The following is a 17,701-nucleotide window of genomic DNA, read 5'->3' on the forward strand; positions in this document are numbered from 1 at the left end:
TATTTGTGCCAGTCAAGTTCGAGCCTGCTCCACCATCTCATCAAGCTTGAGGTTGGGAAGAGCATTGACTCTCAGCGCTGGATCTCTGCCACGTTGCGGCTGAGTCGATTCATCGAGCAAATATGACAATGCAGCCTTGCAAATTCAGCGGTGAGATTTCTGGGGTCAAGATTCTAATTTGTCTCTGCGTGATACTGTCAAACGATGCCAAGCGCTTGTCCCAATGCCTTCGGCTTCTAGAACACCAACAAAAGTGAGGCAATCACATGCATCGTATTCATTGGCCAATGAAGACTCTTCCCAAAGGAAGCTAACGCAGCACCAGCTTGAACGACGTGGGGTCAGAGATCTCCGGTCGGGTTGTCCAACCACCCAAACCCATCCTCATTTGAAGAATTTGCCGCCCAGAAACCCTTTTCAGCCAAGCACGATGCCATTCCAAGCGAGAAGTGCCCCAGAGACAAGGCTGTGAGCGGAATTGCGTCGGCCTTGATCGACGGCCTGGTGGAATCGAGTTGAGCGGAGTTTAAGCTCGATTCTGCAGTTTACAGGGATAACTCCGCCAACTGCCCAGAAGTTGCTTGTCGGCTTTCTGTTGAGATAGCTTGGTAAGAAATCTTGTGAAATGGTAGTGAAACTTCCTTTCCTTGGGTAGGAAGCCGCGTATCTGTAGTTGCCTAGCTCTAGATAGGTAGTCCTGTGTTGAGCTTCAAAAGGTGCTACAACCATTGAGGATGGAGCCCCAAGCCGCCTGTGAGCTTCCCATGTGCTACCTTTACTGCGTCGAGGCTATGGGGCGAGGCACACGCTGACGGTAAGGCCCAGCGCTAATAATGCTTGTTTGCCAAGGTGAACAGGGTTACACCATCTGATATGTACAGGCGGGCCAAGCCTTGTCTGTGTCTTGGATAAATAACATGTTGCTTCCCATGAAGGCCGTCTCCTCAGACTTGAGAGGCTCTATTAACAATAATATTCTCTATTCTTCTACCGAATCTATTTTACAACCACACACAACCACACACAACCACACAAACGCTATGAAGGACATCGTGATACTCGGCGCCGGCCTGGCGGCCGCACCCCTGATCCGCCAAATCATGCTCAAATCAGTCTTGCAGCAGGATAACCTCAGATTAGCCGTAGTTGCGCCCAACACGCACTTCCACTGGCCCATTGCCATGCCTCGAGTCATTCTACCCGACCACTGGTCTGAGCACAAGGCCATGTTTGAACTCTACCCTTTCTTCAAGGACTACCCCCCTGAGAGGTTTGAGTTTGTTCTCGGAGCCGCCAGCATTATGGATCTGGAGGGAAAGCACATCACAGTTGCTTTAAATCGAGGAGGAGTTTACACGGTTCACTACAACACACTTGTTATTGCGACTGGTTCCTCGGCCCAAGACCATGTGCCGTGGACTGTTTTGGGCACAACAGAGGAGACCAAGGATAAGCTACATGCTCTGTGGGACGATATCAGAAGAGCCGAGACAATTGTTGTCGCAGGTGGTGGTCCGACTGGCACGGAGACAGTCGGCGAGATTGCGTACGAGTACAACGGCGAAAAGGAGGTGTACTTTGTCTACGATGATGACCTTCCGCTTGGGCCGTCAACTCTTGACAGTGAGGAAACAAGTCGTCAAGGAACTGTCAAAGCTCAAAGTCAACCTGATGCCCAAGACCCGCGTCACAGAAGCCACCAAGGACGGCAAAGACACTATTCTCCAACTCCACCGAGCCGATGGGAGCGTTCAGATTCTGAGAACCCAGGCCTACATCCCGACTACCGGGACGAAACCAAACACAGAATTTGCGTCAAGGGAGATTTTGGATAACCACGGTTTCATCAAACGGACAAATTACCTACAAGTGGAAGGCCACTCTGATATTCTTGTCCTTGGCGACGCTGGGAGCCTGGAGAGCAACAGGGCAATGTACGCCGACTCTCAGTGCCTACACCTCGTAGAGAATCTTCCGATACATCTCAACGGGGGCAAGATGACACCGTACAAAAAGAACCGGAAGGAGATAATTGCCGTCACGCTTGGAAGGAAACGAGCTACGGGGCAGCTGGGAAACATTAAGATCTTGAGCCTGTTGATGTGGTATGCGAAGGGAAGATGGATGGGTACGGATTATGCGTATGATCTCGCTGCTGGGAGAAGATCCTTGTCAACGGTGTTGGAAAAGCGGAGGAGGTAGCAAGGGCAAGTGACTGTGATGGTCGTTAACCATCCCCTGGCGATTTTTAACTGCAACGTTTTCGCTATTCATGGTGATTCCGGTCATGGACTTCATCTTGGCCTTGGAACAGAAGCTCTCTGTTGCTACCTCCATAACGAAGTCGCTTATTTCTCACCCGCAATAGTCCATTTAGCTAAAAATGGTCAAAAGTGCCCATTGCGCCCAAATAATCTTCCTCGTCCTCGTCAAAATCAAACAGGTCTCCATCATTGACTTCCACCTCTGTACTGTCCACCTCACGAGGCCCGCTGCTTCTGGAGCCTTTGTCGTTGTCCTTCTCACCTTCATGAATTTCCACAAAAATTTCGGAGGCCATGATGTGCCGCGGATAATTGCCTGGTCTGGCATAGGGTGCGTAGCCGACGGTGCTATCTGTGGGCTGACCGTGGGTTGAAAGTGTTGGGGCATGGTCGTGGGCATCTTTTCCCGAGAATATGTCTATGATTCGTTGCCTCCTTGATTTTCTCTGTGAGCTTCCTTGTCTGTTAAAAGGAAAGAGATTCTTGAGTGTTGACTTGTCAAAGGCAGGCCCAGGGGAAGTAGGCCCAAGAGTATTGGGAGGGCCAACCTCCCTCCACATGATCACCTCCAGCCTTTTCCCGGGTTTGACAAATTCTCGCCAATATTTGGGCGGAATAAATTCGCCATTTTCTGCGCGGATATCAAAGTGACCTTCGCTGAAGGGATTTATCCATGGTTTTTAAGAGAAGTATCTGCTCCAGCGCGGCCTGCACTTGCGTTAGAGCACTCGTGTGCAATAGTAAGGGTGGCACGCGTCACTTACAAACCAGCAATTAAAGTTCTTATATGGGAAGTACCAAGTTCTCCCGACAGGATCACCAGATACGCCACCTCTTCATGCTGGCTGACAGCAACAAAGACTATAATCTCGTTGTCCTCTAGAAATTCGAGAGCCAAATAGCTCTGCGCTCGAGCGTTGAACTTTCCTGAGAGAGTAACCACATTTTGAGCTTGGCCTCTCTGTTAAGGTGTTAAAGTGAGAGGTTGGACTACGTGGAGATGTTTACGTTATCTGTGGCCCTTTTAATTGTTGCATTATGGTGTGTTGTTTGAATGGAAGACGTTGGGACTTGGTCCCATCTGAGGGCAAGGGGCATGCCTCGATATCAAAAGGATCATCGCGATCTTTTTTATCCTCGAGACTTTTTATGTGGCGGATAAGCCACGCGTTGGTGCTCTCAGGATGACTGTTGTCATGCAGTGAGGTCGATTCCGGCTTCGCCTCAACATCCTCCTCGCCCGCCGGATATAGAGTCCGGTCCGACCAGATGAGAGCACTGCCAGGAGTCGTCTTTCTGTGGAGTCATGGCTCACAAGTGGACGAGAGGACCTTTTCCCAAAATCCCTTTGGTGCAGGATGGAGTTTGCTGATTATAATTGTTCAGTAGTAGAGCCAAAGATAAGAGAGGACGTATTTGGACCAAATTCGTGGCCTGTGTGGGAACCGGGGCTCCTTGGAAATCACACTGATTGTTACCATGACCATCCTCTTCATGCTCAAAGCTGGCACAACCATCAAGCCTAGATTGACAGATGTCAGGCACTCATCCTACGAGAATATAATGGATTCTTACAAGCTGGCCACTGGCTTTGATGGGACTGTAGACTCTCTTAACAGTCCTGATTCGCTGGCAGTTGGTGGACTTGCTGCCAATGGAGCTTCTCTTGTCGCCTCATTCTTTGCCGCATGAGATACGCCTGTCCTCTGCCGGCGCCCGTCCAGGGCAATCGCTCGATACACGGCCCTGCGTTGAACCAGCTGTTTGACTATAGCCTCCAGAGTTAACTTCTCATCCGGGTTTGCGACCTGCTTCGAAGGTCCCTTGGCAAGCTTAGCACATCACCCTGTCCCATCGACCTAGGAACGGCTCACGTTAGATGAATCTTGGCGACAGTCGCAACCTGCAGATGCAGCAGCAGATCTACCTTTAACCATCGTAGCTCATTCTGGCAGGCCCCGATTTTCCGCTCCACCCATGGCCACTCAAGATCCCGACTAAACTGCATCAAACGGGTCGCTGTTAAGTCGCCAAGTCCCACATTTGCGGCGATCGCTTTGCTCTTGGCCGACGGGGGCGCAGAGGCGCTGACAATAACGCGGACGATTCCTTGGTAAACCTTTTCGCACCGACGTGATGGTGAGCGGATGTCGCGATCGCCTTGGTCTGTCAAGATTGCGGTGTAGAGAGGGCTTGGTCAGAGTGCATGTTTTCAGTTATAGCTTTGTCTGCATCGAGGATGTTCTTAAGTTGCTTCGGTGTCGACGCCGTGGAAGCGGCATAGAAGGATAGCTCTCGCAGGTGGTCTTCAGCGCCCGCAACGCCCTCAACGTAGGTCTGCAATGTCGTCGCCAACTGCAGCCCAAGAGCCACAACACCGAGAGCCAGGCCGGCCGCTTCCATCGTCATGGGGTGAATGGTGGATGATGCTTGAGGCATCACAATGCATTTGGAGTAAGACTTGGTGTTCCCTTGAGGCTGTGTAGCGCCACCACATTCTAACAGGTTTCGACGCACTCCAACTTGGCCGGTAACCTAGCCGGCTGACCAATTAGGCGATAGGGTCTTAATGCTCTCCGCGAAAGTATGGTGTAAGCCCATGCAAGTTGCTGTTGCAAGCCTTTGACTGAGAGTAAACCAAAACACCAGCCGCCAATAACCCCATCCCCATGCTGTATACACTACTGCGAGTACCTCATCCCTCGTTATAATGTCCATATCCGCCCGTCACCCTCAGCTGGAGGCAGGAAAATAATAATTATTGTTCCATGACTTTATGCCACCCAAAATGGGGATCAAAGTATCTCAATCTATGTCTCAATAATTTTAACAGTAAAGGCTCTATACAAAAGCAATGGCTCTATGCAAATAATAATTATCGGCCTCATCATCACTGGTCGGTGGCCCTGCCCCCTCAATGAGAAGATGCGAGTTTGTGTCCCTTTCCGTTCCATACGCAGCATCAAATCTGGCTCTGGCCTCATTGAGCTTTGACACCCAGAGATTCATCTGAGTCTCAGCGGCAAACTCGAATGAAAAGCATTGTTTCTCTTCCTCATTTGCTGCAAACCACAAGACGTCACATGTGTAAGACCCTAGGTACATTAGTAAAGAGCTCGTCTGGGCGGTGAGAACAGGACATACCTGGGTTTGGGCGGATGATGACAGAATCAATATTGTTGAGGAATATACGGCCTTTGAGTTGCAGTTTTGTCTGCTTGTCGCTCTGCAGTCTTCTGCTTTTCCAGAACTGAAAGCTCTTCTGTTTTCGCTGAAGCTCTATCTCCTTGCATATCAGGAGGATGTTCCTGAAGAGGTATGCACGGTACTACTATAGTCAGCACTCGAAGGTGGCCGCGTGTCGGGAGAGAGCTTACAGGTCTTCTGACTTTGTCCTTCGTAATGATTACGGAGTCATACAGCAGCAGCGTGCCAAATTGGGTAGGGTTGTGACCTCTCCAGTCCTCGACGCGATGTTTCAGTTCTGTAAACGCCTCGCTGGTTTCTTCAGATCTGACCCTATCATTGACAATGCTCATTGCTTGTCGAAGGTTTGCTCGTGCCAACTTCAGGTCAGGCCACTGGGAGATGGACATGCTCCCTATCCTGCTCAAGTCCTACGCATGGTCAGTAGCGATCTTGCCCATGAATGGATTCGACTGTTCGCTCACCTTGAGAAATGCACTATATTTAGGGAGACGTTGGGCTGGAAGTGGTAATATCCTCAAACATCTTGTTAGCGGGATGCTCAGTGAATTCCTGGCGACATGGTTCCCTTGGCCAATGCATGATCTGATCTTGGCCCTGGCTTTCTGTTCATTCGCAACAAATTCGCTCTCCTCGGATACATAGTCGAGATAGAATTGGAACACTTCTGTCCACCTCTGCTCGGAAAAGGGTAGAAACAAGTTTTGTTCCATCCTGACTAGCAAGCCTATATGCATGCTAGTAAGTTGCCGGGTATTTCCAAAGATTTCGATCATGTCGTTCCGAAAGAGGGTGCCTTCAACCTCTATAGAGGTCTGAACCTCTACAAGTTCTTGAAGCTGACGTACTAAAGCGTACTGGTCAGCTAAGAATTCCTCGAGCAAGAGGCGCAACTGCTCCTCTGCTGGATGAGCATTGAGTCTGGTCGGGACAAGCTCCTCTAACTGGGCATTGACGGCACTCAGAACACCACCGACTGTAAGTTTTTCAATGATGAACGACACCACTGTGATGACCTTTTCTCAGTTAGTAAGGAAGAGTAAAGTCAAGAGAAACAGCAGCATTTGTATCACCTTTGAGAACCCATAAGCATCAGCTCCCATCAAGTCGGAAATTGTAAAGAGATTTTCAATACTGAGTTTCAGATCATTACGGCAGTATTCAAGAAATTGGAAAATGGCGTCTTGGGCGGCACCTCGTCCATCAGGGGAACGCATCCTTGGATCCACGACAATGTCGATCTGCGGATCCAAGGCTTGCACGAGCTTCAAGAGGGGCATTCCTTTGGAAAGGACGGCCCAGAGCTCATAAAATGCGATATCGGAACTGGGATCTTGCTCGAAAAATTCGTTCATTTCGGGAAGCTGGAGCATTTTCAACTTGATCTCGATGCATTCGTGTAGGAGGCCTCGTTCTGCCTTCTTGGCTTGCGGCATGGCAGTTGGGACCTGGATACCGGCGCCAAAGTCGTAGTTCTCGGCGTTGGTAATGTCTTCCTGATATACTGGGAGTGCAATGACAGATATGATGGAGATGTCGCCTAAACTGAGACCCGAGAAGACAGACCAGATATTTGACGGTGCGATTGAACTTCGGAATGAAAAGTCCATGGTGTCTCGTTGCGCTCGGCGATAGACGCGCGATGACTCGAGGTCATCTTCAAAGTCAAACTTGGACAAGTCCAGATCAGATCCTTGACTAGTGGGTTGTGTTGATGTGTCGGTGAGAGCACTCTGTGTTTCCACAGAGCTGCTAGACAGTGGTCCAGTTCCTGAGACAGACATGAGACTCATCCGCTTTGAGACAATTGTCTGTACGTCTAAAGCATCTTCCAAGTTCATGAGCCGCCGAGACAGTGCGTGATTGCTTTCGAGGAGTGCATTTATGTTGACGGAGAGCTGTTCTTGATGCTGAGTCGCCATCCGATCGGAATCACTACGAGCAAGTCAGCACAGCTTATACTTGGAGTCCAGAACTGGGGTACCTCTGCAAGATCATGAGTATCAATGACATGGAACTTTTGAAGCTTTGAACTCTCGTGACAAGCGAAGTGAATGTGCTCTCTTTGCGTGCCCATAGCAGCCGAGCCCGAAGCGGCAAACGCTGATCACTTCCCTCGCGAGGTGGCAGCGACCGAACAACGGCCTCGAGCTCTGAAAACAAAAGAACCCCATCGGTGAGAATGGTGACGACTTGGTGTACTGCGATCAAAGAAGCGTGACGCGCCTGAACAGCGCCGAGGTTCTGCGTCAGGTTCTGGAGCCCAGCTAGAATCACCTGAGTGCTCTGAACCTCTGAATACACATGGGCCGTGATCTGGGGCGTCTCCTTGGCGGCAGAGACATATGGGCCCAGAAACTTGGCGACCTGGCCCGTGGTAGACAGCAGCCCGGCTATTGAGGCCGCGATACTAAGAGGATCGGCCATGAGGGGGAGACGTGTTTTGAGGAGGAAGAGCTGAAAATGAGAGGCAGCCCGATTGAGGCTGTGACTTAAAGCGCGCTCAGTCGTTGGTCCAGCCAGTCAGAATATTATGTAAGCGCAGCTCTAAGAACTCTGACAACTTGTGCAGTAGATATACAGAAAACACTGTTAATTAATTAATTGGATTTTGAGGAGTGTTTCTCAAGTAGGGAGGAAGGTCCATTCAATCTAACAAGATCACTGGTTTGAGCTTGGCGTGTACCGGCTTCGGAGCGCCTGGCTAATGCTAAATCGACTCCTCACTCCGCTATTCATCTGGCTTGCAAGAGCCTCCTTCAACGCAGATTGTGTGACCGATGCATCTAATCGTAGTTAGCAGGCAAGCAGGCCGTTCGAATACAGAGTTGATACCATACCATCACTATCGGACTTGTATTCGTCTTCGTCGGGTATCCCTTCAAAGATCAGCCTGAGCTCTTCATTCGCCGCAGTATCGAGATTATCTAGATTGACTTCAAGCGCAGTATTGAGCAAACTATGGAGCTCCTCAAGAGGCCGACGTTTGAGGGACTTGGAAGCAAGTCCCAAGATCCTGATAGACAGTTGTGCTGGCGTAAGCGAATAATCTACCACGAGAACGTTACCAGCTGGATCTGGGCTCTCCCCAAGAAGGCCAGATAAGGCAAAGACTCTGTCACGCGAGTCCGAACAATTCATAAGCCTGAAGCGCCGGAACAGTTCATGTAAATCTGGACGCATGCCTTGCTTCTGACGAAATCCGTGCTGGCGCCTCTCATTGACGAGCGTGACTGCGGAACCAATCTCGCCTGGGCCGCCATGTGCGTATACCTCGGGGAAAAGGTGATTTGCACGGTCCCAATGCACGAGAACGGAACCAGAGGCAAAGACGAGATCCTGAGCCAGCACGAACTCCTGAACGATCCACATTCTGGACCAATAGTCGGACTCTAGCAGGGGAATCAGTAGCTCTGAAAATCCCGACTTCTGAAAGCGATCGGTGTATGGCATGTATACTGCCCGTAACTTGGCTAGGTCTGCGGTAGCGAGGAGATGAAGAGCTTTCTCACAACTCGGGCCGAACCAAACAAGCACGAATACGGCGCTTTTATATATGTCACACATCATGCGGACTTGGTGGTTGCGTTCGGAGACTTCTTTTTGGTTGATGCAGATGGCATCAATCCAGAAGTACTTCCAACATCCAGGTGACTGATTGAAACGTTTGAGTTCATCAGCGTTGAACTCAGAGGGTGTGGCTTTTAGCGAGTTATCCGCAATACCCTGCTCCTCAACTGCGGTTTCGATGTAGTTGCAAATGCTCTTCAGTGCTGAGTAAAGGTTGTGACGTATGGAGAATGCGTGTCCGTTCAAGGTGATCTCGTGCTGAACGTACGGCGATCCCCACACATACGAGAGTGCAATAAATTGCGGGCAACTTGAAAGATCAAAGACGGATAAATTGCACGCTATCTTTGCGTCTACGTCTTCGTAGATGGAGAGCAGCCTTATTTGCCGTTTCGAATGATCGAGAGGAGGGTGTGATTGCGGGGCTGTCATTTCGATGCTGTACCATGGAACACGGAATGGTTGTGATTCTTGAGAGACTTGATAGATATGGGGCCAGAGTCTATGGCCAAGCAAACGTCGAGTTGTGTGATAAACGGGAGGCCAGTTTTGCCATCGACTGTACATATATTATTAATGGTGACAGCGAAGGGCGCCCACGATCCTAAGTAGTGGCTACTTTAGCCTAAGCTGGGGTAAGCTTAGGTAAGCTAATAAGAAATATTGTGGCGGTGGGGGCTTGGCACGGCGTCACGTTCGCCCTCTCAGAGCCTTTCGTTCCTCAAGGCACACACACATCCCCGCTCCTTGGTTAAACCTCCCTCACTCAACAAAGGCGACGATAGCTCTTATCGAGATGAGTTGGAAAGCCCAGAATACAGCAGCATATTTGGAGCTGCTGCCTCCCGAGATCTTGTTGCCAATCGTCACGAGTATTTCAGGCCTCGACACGCTTTGGAACCTACTGAGGGCCTCGCCACATACCTGGCGCCTCTTCAGGTCACGCCCTTACTATTACCGAAGGCATACTTTCTGGCCCGAACTCAATATTACCACCCAAGATCCGAGAACTCATCCGTGGAGTTATACTCGCGCGCTCCAAGGCCCTTCCTTTTCGGAATATGAACGAGTTCCAGACCCAGTTCTTACGCGGCGTGGTTCCTTTTGGTGAACCAAAGGACGCGAAATTCATTACTCTTGGTCCTGAATCCTTATCTGCCTCGATCGTGCCCGTGGCGATACTCAGGTCGGTTGTCGCAACAGCATACCAAATCTCTGCCCTGTCGCAGGCGTGTTTAGCATCGTATCTAGCACGATTGAGAGACCTCAGGCCGTTACATGCTTTTAACCCAATGCCTTATTACACCCATGGCTATGGCCCCAACGACGACTGGGTCGCAGCATGGGATCGTGAATTTGTCGGTATACCTGCCAAGGTAGTCGATGCAGGACAGCCGAGCTGGGTCGAGGAAATGAGGGTTTTACGCGCCGTGTGGATCATACAACTTGTGGGCGAAGTAAAAGGTCTGGTTGAAGAAAAGATGGATAGAAGCTGGTCCAAGGAAGGTATCGACATGTTGAGCCAGATGAACGCGGCAGACTTGGTCGAGAGACCCGACAGTCGCATTAGCAAGGCTGAAGAGATCAGGTCTGCGATGCACTACTTGACGACGCTTGGACATGCCATGAAAGATAGCCACTATCGATTACCACGGCCACCTCCGTTCTCAGAGAGTCTTAGATGGATTACGGCATTTCCAAAGCGAAAAGAGTTGGTCTGGACTCTTTGGGGGTATCGTCGAAACGGGCAAACTCACCGATTGAAGGAGGGTTCTCCCGTACCGGAGGACAGCACACCAGTCAAGCGTCCACTTGTCAACGAGGGCATTCGATGGGGGCAGACCGAGGAATCGTTAAACAGGGAGTCATCTGGCATGTCTAATTTTAGGTCCCTTACAATTGGCGCTGGCAATAGCTCGCCCATCCCTGGTGTCAAATTCGACTCTTTCCGCCGGCTGGGCTTTGCCTTTTGGGATACGCGGAGAATGCACCTATTAGGTTTGACCTCTGGGATACACAAGCCAGTTTACCCAACCGAGTTTTACTTCTTCGCGTGGGAAAGTATTTTGCCGCCTGACGAGGTTGCCAATCTCAAGGCCGAGCTCCGGAAGCGAGGGCGCACCTTCTATGCTGATTCTTAGTTTGGCATCGTTGTGCCTAAAGATTTATCTAGATTTTGCTCTACTCTCGATTGCCGCGGCTCATTCGTTAAGTATCGATCATCATGACGCCCTGTAGTTGGCGTGCAGCAACAGCATGAGGGATAGGTAATAGGGTACTAAAGCGGCACTTGATCCTGCAAGATGAAATGATTTGGAATTGATAGCTATTGGCCTACTAAAGTCTTGATTCTTCCCATGCTCACACATTGCAAAACAAGACAGGATACCAACGCCAAGGCCAAGTCGATCAGACATCGGTAACATGGAACAATAGCATGACCTTTCGTTCTTCATGGAACCTATCCACGCTAGTTCCAGTCACTTTGAGAGGAATAAGCGGAACAAATATGTCAACCTTGTTGATGATTTTGACGCCCATTCTCTGATTGTGGTTGATGAGAAAGTAGGCCGACCCTGACCCGTTGGGACTGCCCAGTATGGCGTAGAATTCGTCCGGGTTGTCGCGCACGGTAAGTGTTATCCTATTAGCCCACTGTCCGATGGTTTTTCCTCGTCCGTCTCTGTTATCCTTGTTGATCAGGGCTTGGAACACAGTCGACAGGGTGAAGTGGTTTGTGATCCAGGAGCGAATAATGTATTTGACGTTTGCGACATTCCCGTTATACCATTCGCAGGCCTGGGTCTGTAATCACCCGCGTTGGGAAGTTAGAAGTTGTTCATCCATTGAAAAGGACATCTGAGAGGAGTATATCGATATGCCCAATATGAAAGGAAGCGAGAGCAATAAGCAGAAAGAAGCAAGTGAAGAAAAACTGGGTAAGAAGGGAGAAAAGGAAGACGGATCAGTTTGCTCACCCATTGAATCCACGCTACATCGCTCCACTGCAGCTCTATATTAGCAGGTGTAAGAAAAGAATAACAAAACACCCCCTTTACAGGAGCTGGAATTTCTACTCACCTTTTGAATGTGGGTTGTGGGTGGGGGTTCCTGAATAAGATGCTGCCTCTTGGCTTCAGTGACTCCAAGATTCTTGTCGGCGATTACAACACCAGGATCTATAATGAAAGAGTTTTGCATAGATGCTTGGCATGGCTACATATAGAATCGATAGAGTCAGTGCTGTCTTATGGTTTTGCGCCTGATCCCTGGCCTGACCGAGATGAGGGTGAATTTACCTGGCCTATTTCAAAATCGCCCCAATCCTCTTCATCAGTAACGATACGGGTCGGATCCTCAAAAATATTTCCCTGGTTGAGGTGCATCCAGAGACTACGGTGAAACTCCGGCTCGATGCCGAGATCTCTCAATGCATCATTTAAGTAAGTCGAAAAGAAGGGATCTGGTCGTATGTCCTCATCGACATTCACCCAGCCTTCCAGCTCGCCAATCGTGTCTGTCTGGGCCCAGATTGGGGCTTCTAGCGAGACTCTCCTGTTGGCTGCCCTGACATCTGCCTCAGACATGCCCATCAGACAATGTAGTTTGTGCCCTTTTTCGCGAGCATCTTCGTAGGTAGCGGTTGCCCTCTTGGCAAGATGTGCAACCACATTGTCTTCAAGATCGCCATCTATGGCAGAGGCACGAGGGGTCAAATGGGAACGGTGGAAAAATGTGGCATAGGAAAGTAGAAGAAATGAGACAGCAAAGAAGGAGATGAATGGCAATGCAGCCCTCCACGAGAGTTGGCGTCTTGTGCCCATGCTGAAATGAAGATGACCCGGCAAGGTGATTGTAAATCGTCAAGGGAAAAGGGCAGGGAAGTCAGTGAATCTGTTGAACTTCGACCTCTGCCTGGCGGGCTGGAATACTGCCTTCTTCTGCGAGGGCCAGGAGGCGGATGTGGAGTCTAGCTACAGAGGGGCGTACGTTCTTGATCCTCCCGAGACGGGCGGCTGCATTTTTCTGAGCTTATTTGCGTATGATACGTCTACTATGAGACTCATGGCTCGCCCGAAGGGTGCGCAACGGCTGGTGCCGCCTGCGATGAATACGACACATATGGGTGACGAACCCAAGTGGGTTCCAAGCAACAAGCCTGGTGTGCCCAAAGTATGGCCTGCTTCCGAGGGTTCGTCGTCCAGACAACGCAAGTTGTTTAACCCAGCAAAAGGCAGCCAGACAGCAAGCCTCTTTTCAGATTAACACATTTTCCATAGATTTAAAGAGGCCAAGTAGCCTGCAACTTGCCTGGGTTGAGCAATGAGTGTACATGAGTCGGCTTGGTATCTGGCGTGCTTTGGGTTGCCAGGTTTTTAGAGAGTTATAGTTATAGCTCTAGCAGAACATAACATCCCCAGGCTTATCTAGCTTTACTTAAAAGGAACCTTGGTGAATTAATTTAATGGTTCTTAGTCCACTTTGCAGAAGAGCGACTATACTTAGTAGTATACTAATGTAAAGTCGTTAACTGCTAACTAGCAAAGGTCTCGACTCAGTCTTTGCTACCTCCGTTACTATACGTACATTATCTAAATTCTTCCTTGGCGGTAGATATAGGTTCACTAGATATTAAACACCTCCTTCTTATGCGCCTTAATCCACGTAGAAAGCTTGATCGGATCTCTCCCCGTGTACTTTTTGATGTTTGCCGAAGCTTCCCTGTACCGGTCTGCCGGATATCTCGCCTTGTCGTCTCCAAGAAAGTACTCAGCGAGAGCATGAGCAATGAAACTTGGACGTATCTCCTCCTTCTTGGCGATAAACTCCTTTTCGCTTATCTCTGTGATGGTCAAGTCACGACCAATTGCCTGCGCGACGATCTCCCAAGCTTCTTTCTGGGTGAGCAGGTCTGGACCGCACAAAGGTACAATCTCTGACTCTGCCTCATGCTCAACCAGCTTCACACCACAAACAGATCCGATGTCCTCTGGTGCGATATAATCACTAACTGCCTCTAGCCGCAGCAGCTTGACTTCTCCTTTCTTGACACCTTCAGCTTCTTCCTTCAAGTTGCTGCTGAAATACATCGGTCGGACAATGGTGTGTGCCAGTCCACTTTCAGCCAGAGCAACTTCAACCTTGGCGTGGACCGCAGGAATGAAATCGGAGCTGTTCATGGCAGCCTTTGCATTTGGGTGTCGGTACAATGTGTATGAAGACAGCAGAACGACATGGGATATGCCAGCCTTTTTCATAGCGTCAAAAGTCGCACGTAGGCCATCTTGCACCGCATGGACGATATACGTAAACGCAGCGGTTGCGCCTGACTGAGAAATGGCGTCTTGGACAGACTTTGGATCGGACAAGTCTGCCTTGACTCGCTTGAAGCCGCGCTCTTGTTCGATCTCGGGCGTCAGCCCGGGGATGGCTTTATTGGTGTCTCGCATGGCGAGAAAGACAGTGGCCCCTCGTTTCTGGGCCTCGAAGGCAGCCGCTCGGGCGACAGCGCCAGATGCGCCAAAGATGATGACTCGTGGAGACATGGTCGCTGATGAGATAGATGGCGGAGTCTTGGCAGATGCGACTGCTGACTATAAGAAGAAATCTGCAACATATATATACGATAGGCACCTTGCTATATACATACCTCGTTCGGTTTCAATAATAGTCGGCTTTATTGAGCTCGCTATTCGAAATCCGTTACATCCGTAAAGTCCGAAAGTCCAGTGCGTAGATATGCGGAGTGGTGACGTCGTGTGATGCAAGTTGGCTGCAAGGTCTATGCAGTCTTGTTAGTGTTTCATATGGCACGCTGAGAAGAAAATCAGGCGAGATAGATTCTGGTTAGCGCGATTTTTGACATTTCTCTCCCGACCATATCAGCCCATACCTAGAGGAGGTGAAGATCATTCCCGTAGTTGCGCAAGTAGGTAGGATTGTAGGATGCATTACTTGTACGGTACTTTTAAACCTTCAAATAGAAGATTTAGTGTCTGAACTGTGATTGGCCATATTGCATGGAAGCTGCGGCATCAGAGATAGAGTTGATGGCCCAAATGTCGAGAATAGTGAAGTTGGAACAGAGTAAAATACCAAAAGCCACAAAAAAACATGTACATAATATACTGGTACCTGTTTGCTTTGCTGCTGTGGCTGAATCACCCCTTTTTGGAAACATTGGAAAAAGAAGGCCGCGGCGTTATGCAGCTCAAGGTTCCAACGTCGTTATTATGTTGAAGACTGCCATTTTTCCGTCGTGCCCAACATTTTCCCCTTCTGTATAAGAAGCAGAGCACAATGATGAAAAAAAGATAAGTTTGAGCCCGAATTCTCCTTTCTCCGACACCCCTGATCACCTCTTCACTCCTCAACCATGGTGGATAGGTCCAGAAGCCATGGAATGGCACTACACACCTCGACGAGATGGAAAACCTTATCCTTCATGCGGCTGCCGGCAGAAATTCGCTTCATGATTTTGGACGCGATCGTACAGCAGAGACACCCCGGCTGGGCTTCTTTCGCATCAGTCCGCAAAGAGTGGCAGCTCTTTATCGAGAAGCGAAACTTTTGTCGGCTAAAGCTGAGCGTGTCATGCCTAGATGATTTCCAACGTCTAGTCGTTCGGACGAGGGACCTTGTTCAGCATATTTTGCTCGATATCGAGTTGCCAACGTATCCGTGTCGGCAATGCAGAAGTAGACGGTGGCCTTCTAGTAGAAGACCAAGAATCGGCTCCACGATTAGCGATGGAACCCGGAGGCTGTTTAACATCCTTAGCACCTGGAAGACGAAGAATGGCTTGACATTGGAACTTGGCGCGCATTCCCCCACCGATTCTAAGCACTGATTCAGGAATTATCTTGCTTCTGACGAGGAGGACTCTACCACTGTGCAAAAGACCGACTATAGTTGGTACGATCCGCTCCACGGTTGGGTCAATGGCAAGCAGGTCCAGTATCCTCCCGAGCCAGATATACGACGGCTCTTCGACATGCCCCATCTCTCGTTCTCCGACAGACGAGCGCCCCCTCACGTCGAAAACGTGACATGTCTCATGATACGTCGCGAAATGCGCTGTTCACTTCCCTCTTCATCACTTCATTTTCTACTGTACAAGCTTCCCCGTCTGGAACGCCTGACCCTCGAGCCATGGCGGATGTGGGAGACTGAGTGGATGATGACAAATGACAAAAGTGCGTCTCCATGCTAGCTCCTATTCCACGCGTTCCATCACTGACACCTGAGTCGCAAACATGGCGGACTTGATATTGAAGCCGTCCACCCAAACTCTCAAGAGAATATTGATATTTGAAGATTTCAGCGACTATGTTACCACAGCAATGGTCAAGGCGACTACCAGACCACACTGGCCCTCTCGTGCGGAAACCTACCGCATCACAGATCCTCAACTTGCTACCGCCTTTGCTACTAAGAGCCGCGACCTTGAGCACCTCTCTGCCTCGTTCAGAATCGACGCCAAAGGCTTCTTCCAAAACGCCAATCCATTCTCGGTCTGGGAAAATTTGCAGTCTCTAGCTCTGACATCGAGACTCCTACGGCCTACGACAAGTCGACAGGAGATTGATTCCTTGCTGCACAAAGCAGGCACTGTTGCCTTGAGGGTGCCCAAGCTGCATACTTTGGTGGTTTGGTATGGCTTAAGACGGAATGCCTGCGCATTCATATTCCATGTGAACGGAGAGGATGCCTATCTCACATGGCGCAATACGTGGGAGATGCAGCTGAGCTCACGTGTGGTGGAGGTGTGGTAGCGCGTCACCTCACAGAGACACTCGCGTGCACTCAGAGTTGACAATCAGGAGATCCATGAGTTCATAAGGTCCCATGGTGATGCCATCTACCATCTGGATTTACCTTGCCAAGTCGTTTCTCCTGTATCCCTCAGGCAAATCCGAAGGGAGGCACGGTTAGGTAGTGTAGCTTCATCTGACGGATAGGTGATCGTGTTGATTGAATAGTTCCGAAAAATGAACAAGATTAGACTGCTATTTAATAAAATTATAAAGAGATAGTAATGAGGATTTGCTGAGGATGACGAGTGTTTGGACGGAGTAGTGGCATGCCAGATATCCACTCTCTTGTCGTCTGTTTTGTCTTGCATCATACGTGGGTCTCGCCAACGTCGATACGCGTGAAATGCGTTTCTCGGTTTTCATCGATAGTGGCAACGATTACGCGGTTATTGACCCGGAAACAAGGACCAAATTCCTGGGGCTGAATAATAAGCCCCATTTCTCATTCCTGTCCCGCCAAGTCGGTGAGCATAACAGAATCGTCAAGGTCCATACAAAGTCAGCCTCAGATTGAAACCAAGCAAGCTAGCGGATGAAACGTCCCCCGTCGGTTAACAACGTCTTTAATTGCGATTTGCTTTTATGCATGGTTCGTCTTTGCAAGGGCACGGTTGTGGGGCGTCACACGTCAAGGAGGTGAGGGTGAGCGAGGCAGGCCTTGAACCTGGGGGAAAGAAGCGAACGATACGTGGAGGAACTTTATTAGCTAGATAAAGAGATAAATGATAGGGGAAATGGGACAAAATGGCGGCGTCTGCTTAATCAATGCCAGCCAAAGGATCTGGGCGGCGCGGCTCCTGCGGAGGGAGAACAAGGCTAAATCCCTCACATCCACTAAGGACC

General features: G+C 49.8%; 3 protein-coding genes across 3 annotated transcripts; 1 reads left to right on the forward strand and 2 right to left on the reverse strand.

Moving 5' to 3' along the window:
• Positions 1-1,040: 1,040 nt before the first annotated feature.
• LRP88_11486 (uncharacterized protein) lies at positions 1,041-2,202 on the forward strand (the record flags this gene model as incomplete). The annotated part of the gene is made up of 2 exons (XM_083247912.1): positions 1,041-1,638; positions 1,694-2,202. The coding sequence occupies 2 exons, from the start codon at positions 1,041-1,043 to the stop codon at positions 2,200-2,202; spliced, it is 1,107 nt and encodes a 368-aa protein (XP_083096419.1).
• A 2,903-nt stretch (positions 2,203-5,105) lies between these two features.
• LRP88_11487 (uncharacterized protein) lies at positions 5,106-7,898 on the reverse strand (the record flags this gene model as incomplete). Its single annotated transcript, XM_083247913.1, has 6 exons — positions 5,106-5,359; positions 5,409-5,592; positions 5,642-5,881; positions 6,320-6,487; positions 6,545-7,406; positions 7,456-7,898. The coding sequence occupies 6 exons, from the start codon at positions 7,896-7,898 to the stop codon at positions 5,106-5,108; spliced, it is 2,151 nt and encodes a 716-aa protein (XP_083096420.1).
• A 5,768-nt stretch (positions 7,899-13,666) lies between these two features.
• LRP88_11488 (uncharacterized protein) lies at positions 13,667-14,587 on the reverse strand (the record flags this gene model as incomplete). The annotated part of the gene is made up of 3 exons (XM_083247914.1): positions 13,667-14,103; positions 14,183-14,213; positions 14,273-14,587. 3 exons carry the CDS (start codon positions 14,585-14,587, stop codon positions 13,667-13,669), a joined length of 783 nt encoding a protein of 260 aa, XP_083096421.1.
• Between the last annotated feature and the right edge of the window lie 3,114 nt (positions 14,588-17,701).

The sequence above is a fragment of the Fusarium phalaenopsidis genome (genome assembly GCF_050370095.1).
Source record: "Fusarium phalaenopsidis strain FUZ10S chromosome Unknown contig_32308, whole genome shotgun sequence".
Lineage (NCBI taxonomy): Eukaryota > Fungi > Ascomycota > Sordariomycetes > Hypocreales > Nectriaceae > Fusarium > Fusarium phalaenopsidis.